At 43.4% G+C, this 3,924-nt stretch overlaps 1 protein-coding gene across 1 annotated transcript in view; it reads right to left on the bottom strand.

The window, feature by feature from the left end:
• Window positions 1-3,173, bottom strand: part of LOC113217547 (ranBP-type and C3HC4-type zinc finger-containing protein 1-like) — a gene marked incomplete at its 5' end in the record, with an annotated part of 26,070 nt that extends 22,897 nt beyond the window's left edge. The window contains 2 exon segments of the mRNA XM_026437497.2: window positions 2,781-2,864; window positions 3,077-3,173. Coding sequence (XP_026293282.2) covers window positions 2,781-2,864; window positions 3,077-3,173 — 181 coding nt within the window.
• Window positions 3,174-3,924: the final 751 nt, after the last annotated feature.

Here is a 3,924-nt window from a genome sequence, read left to right as displayed (position 1 = left end):
GACCTAATTTTTTGACTAAACACAATAAATATCAAGGTCAATTAGGAGACATAATTTTTTAATTATTATTATCGATCTTTGTTTTTGTTTGTGGATTTGCCCTTTATTTGCCTTCCCGGTGTTTGTACTGTCACTTTGTTTTCTTTTGAATGTTAAAAAAATGTTCATGTCAAATTCCTTACAGGTTCGGGTGGGTGCTTTGCGCGCGTACTCAGAAACGGTACTAGGTCAATTTGTGTTTTAAAATCATGTACGAGAACTGACCATGGCAAAATGAACAGCAATGGCCAGGTTCTGGCCATGGTTTATAAAACAATTTTTCCGTGGACAGACGATTTCATGGGCAAGAAGGCTTCCATGGCCACATCGTTCCATAAATCTATGGACAAGAAATGACCATGGCAAGAAGATACAATGATTCATGGTCAAAACGTGTCCATGAGAGCAGTTATGGCTGCCAGCTGGCCATGGAATTGATTTCCAATGGTCAGAGTGTCCACAGAAATTGATTTACATGGCCAGGATTGTGGCCATGGTATCTGAGTGTTCATGGTCAGAGTGCCCACAGAAATTGATTTACATGGCCAGGATTGTGGCCATGGTACGTGTGTGCTCATGGTCAGAGTGTCCACAGAAATTGATTTACATGGCCAGGATTGTGGCCATGGTATCTGAGTGTTCATGGTCAGAGTGCCCACAGAAATTGATTCACATGGACAGGGTTGTGACCATGGTACGTGTGTGTTCATGGTCAGAGTGCCCACAGCAGAGATTGATTTACATGGGCAGGGTTGTGGCCATGGTACGTGTGTGCTCATGGTCAGAGTGTCCATGGAAATTTATTTACATGGCCAGGGTTGTGGCCATGGTACGTGTGTGCTCATGGTCAGAGTGTCCACAGATATTGATTTACATGGCCAGGGTTGTGGCCATGTAAATCAATCTCTTTGGGCACCCTGACCATGAATACACACGTACCATGGCCACAATCCTGGCTATGTAAATCAATTTTTATGGGCACCGACCATGGTAAATCAATTCTATGGCCAGCGGGCAGCCAACTGCTCCCATGGACACACACGTTCTGACCATGAACCATTGTGCCTTCTTGCCATGGTCATTTCTTGTTCATAGATTTATGAAACGATGTGGCCATGGAAAGTACCTTTGACATTGACATGGCTGTCGTTTGGTCATGGTCTTAGGTGCATGGCTTGTCATGGACCAGGTTGTATTCATGGACGTGTCCCAATGGTCAAGGGTTGTGAGCATGACTCCATGCCCATGAACACAAACGCTCGCCGTGATAAACATAGACCATAAACACACAGACCATGAGGAAAACATCCCATGTCCATGACTAGTACAGTTGGCCATTGATTAGTTCTGTCATGGTCTTTGTGTCCATTGACAACAGTATCATGTCCAAACGTGTGTTCATGGACGTTCTACATGACAATGGTAATAGTAACCATGGACACATTTATGGACTTAGTTGTGACCATTAAAGCCAATTCTCCTGGTCATCCCTTGCCATGGAGCACATTAGCCATGGCCATGCAATCCATCCACCATATACTCATGGTCAACTGTTGTTTTCATGGTTTACTGGTTCCATAAATCTATGGTCACAAAAATCCATGGTTAAATTTATGTCCATGGCTCATGGACAGCCCCATGGTTTTTTTACCCAGGGGTGTTATGAGAGTGATATGAAATCACTGCTTTCGTATTTGGTTCTGAGAAGTAGAGCAGAGTTACCCAGTGGCTTTATCATACCATTGTGAGTAATACAAACCATCTCACCCAGTCAATTGCAATTGCAAATGCAGAACTTTTGTTTTGCAGTTTAAACTGGCAAACTACTACGCACTGAGATTAGCAGGGTAGGGAACAAGAAAATGTCTATTCTAAATTTGTATATTATAAAATAGTAGTCTATAGCAAACATAAAAGTGACCTTTATGCTGACTAATTAGTAAAGTGTTTTGGGGCATACACCACTCTGTCAGAAATTCTGTGGACATTCGCCTCTTTGTCAAACTGGTTCTTGGACATACGCCAGACTGTCAAAATATCCGTGGACATTCGCCTCTTTGTCAAACTTTCTCTTGGACATTCGCCACTCTGTCAAAATTTCTGTGGGCATTCGCCTCTTTATCAGATTGTACACGGACATAGGCCGTTTTGAGCTGTGAATATAACTCAGGCCCTATTATAGATATGTGCCGTTTGATTCTACTTGTGTATCATTTAATTTGGCATCACTTCCCTAAAAAAATGAATTTGGCAAAAAATTGGGCATGCGCCACTTTGTCTAAGTTTGCCTGACATCAGACTGCTGAACAAAAAATGCACTGCTCATCAGAGTAAGCGGGCTTCCTAGCCTAGCTCAAAAAACATAGAGGTCTGTTAGAAAAATCCACCCGCTAATTTTGATGAGCAGTGTATCTATAATTGGGATGCTAATTGGTCCACTGCTAAATTTAAACTTGCATCTGCCTGAGATGTGTAAAAAACGCCCCATTTTATGGACAATAAAAGTCCTTCCAGATTTAGTGTGAAACTTTCCTTATTTTCTCCAACCTGCAACAGAGTTTTGAAGTGTGTGTATATTATGGGCCTACCACAACACCAGCCAAGAAGTAAACGAATCAATTAACAGTTTGTCTGCAACGACAACACAAGAAAACAAGCAGGCCCACCCTTCCGCCAAACGCAGTTGCCAGCTCCACTTCGCTGCGCCGGCAACTCCGTTGGTGACACTCTGGCGTTATTACCTCTTCGTGTCCAAAACCACCTGCAGCAGCGTCACTGTCACTTTCACCGTTACTCTCAGGTTCAGGTGCTTCATTGTCATTTTCCTGGGAATAGAAAAAAAATACACATGATCTATTTATAACACATTAGACCAACTCAATTCTCAATAACAGAAAATAGACAATCTTAACGCTTAGATTTTAGGGTTGGTGTGTCCAGGCACTTTAAAGAAACTTGAACTGTTTCGCATTACGTTTTTGACTTCATGATAGGTTAAGTTTCTCGTGAGAAGACACCTTCACGACGAAGTATTTACCTCATCCTGAAACTGGAGATAGCCTAGGGAAGCAAGTATAAACGTGATAAGTCTCAGGGCACGAGAAACCTCTGTCTCCGGTTTAAAGAAAATCCCATCCTGGAAAAGAACAACAATATTCAGAGGGTGATTATCAGAAAAACTGTGCATACTCGTTCCAAAGCTTCGTCGAGTCGTCTGGATTGATGTACTCCCGTACAGAATTAAATCGATCTAGATTGTCTCGAGTCGAGATATTGTAAAAACAAACTGCAGACGCCGTTGAGTCTTTTTCGAGACTTTCTGGAGACGGTTTCAGAGACGGCGTTGAGACGTAAACTACACTGTTAATCGGAAGGTAGGGAAAATCCAAGGATGACGGTGGAAAAAAAATGTGGTAGGATTTTTCCCAGGTTCGGCTCGGGTCCGACCGACCCGGCCCTGACGTCGTACTTTTTCCAACCTTGAGGGGGGGGGGAAATTCCGAGGCTCGCGAGGTCGGACTTTTTCCGACGGCAGCGTCGGAAAATCAGCATACGATATGCTCGGAAATATTTTGACAGTGTGCTCGGCAACTGCACGGCCCACAGTAGGGAATTACCCCTCCCCACTGCATGGGAATGTCCAGGGGAGGGGACGGGACGGGGGCGAGGTGCAGCTAGGGTGCAGCGTGTCACCTAGTGTGGACATGCCCACAGTGCAAGCAAAAATTTTTTAAGTGTCGGCCAAAATTTTAACTTTTGAAAAAATAGTTTTATAGGCGATTTGAAACATTGTGAACAACATATCAAAAGAAGAGAGGACACATGTTTTCCAAATTAACGTGCGGAGTTTAGGACTTAGTCTCTTTGCTTGTCCTCGCACTCCCC

The sequence above is a fragment of the Frankliniella occidentalis genome, unplaced genomic scaffold, assembly GCF_000697945.3.
Source record: "Frankliniella occidentalis isolate FOCC.00 unplaced genomic scaffold, Focc_3.1 Scaffold291, whole genome shotgun sequence".
NCBI classification, from domain to species: Eukaryota; Metazoa; Arthropoda; class Insecta; order Thysanoptera; family Thripidae; genus Frankliniella; species Frankliniella occidentalis.
The sequence above is the reverse complement of the archived record's forward strand: the minus strand, read 5'-3'. Positions and strand labels throughout refer to the sequence as shown.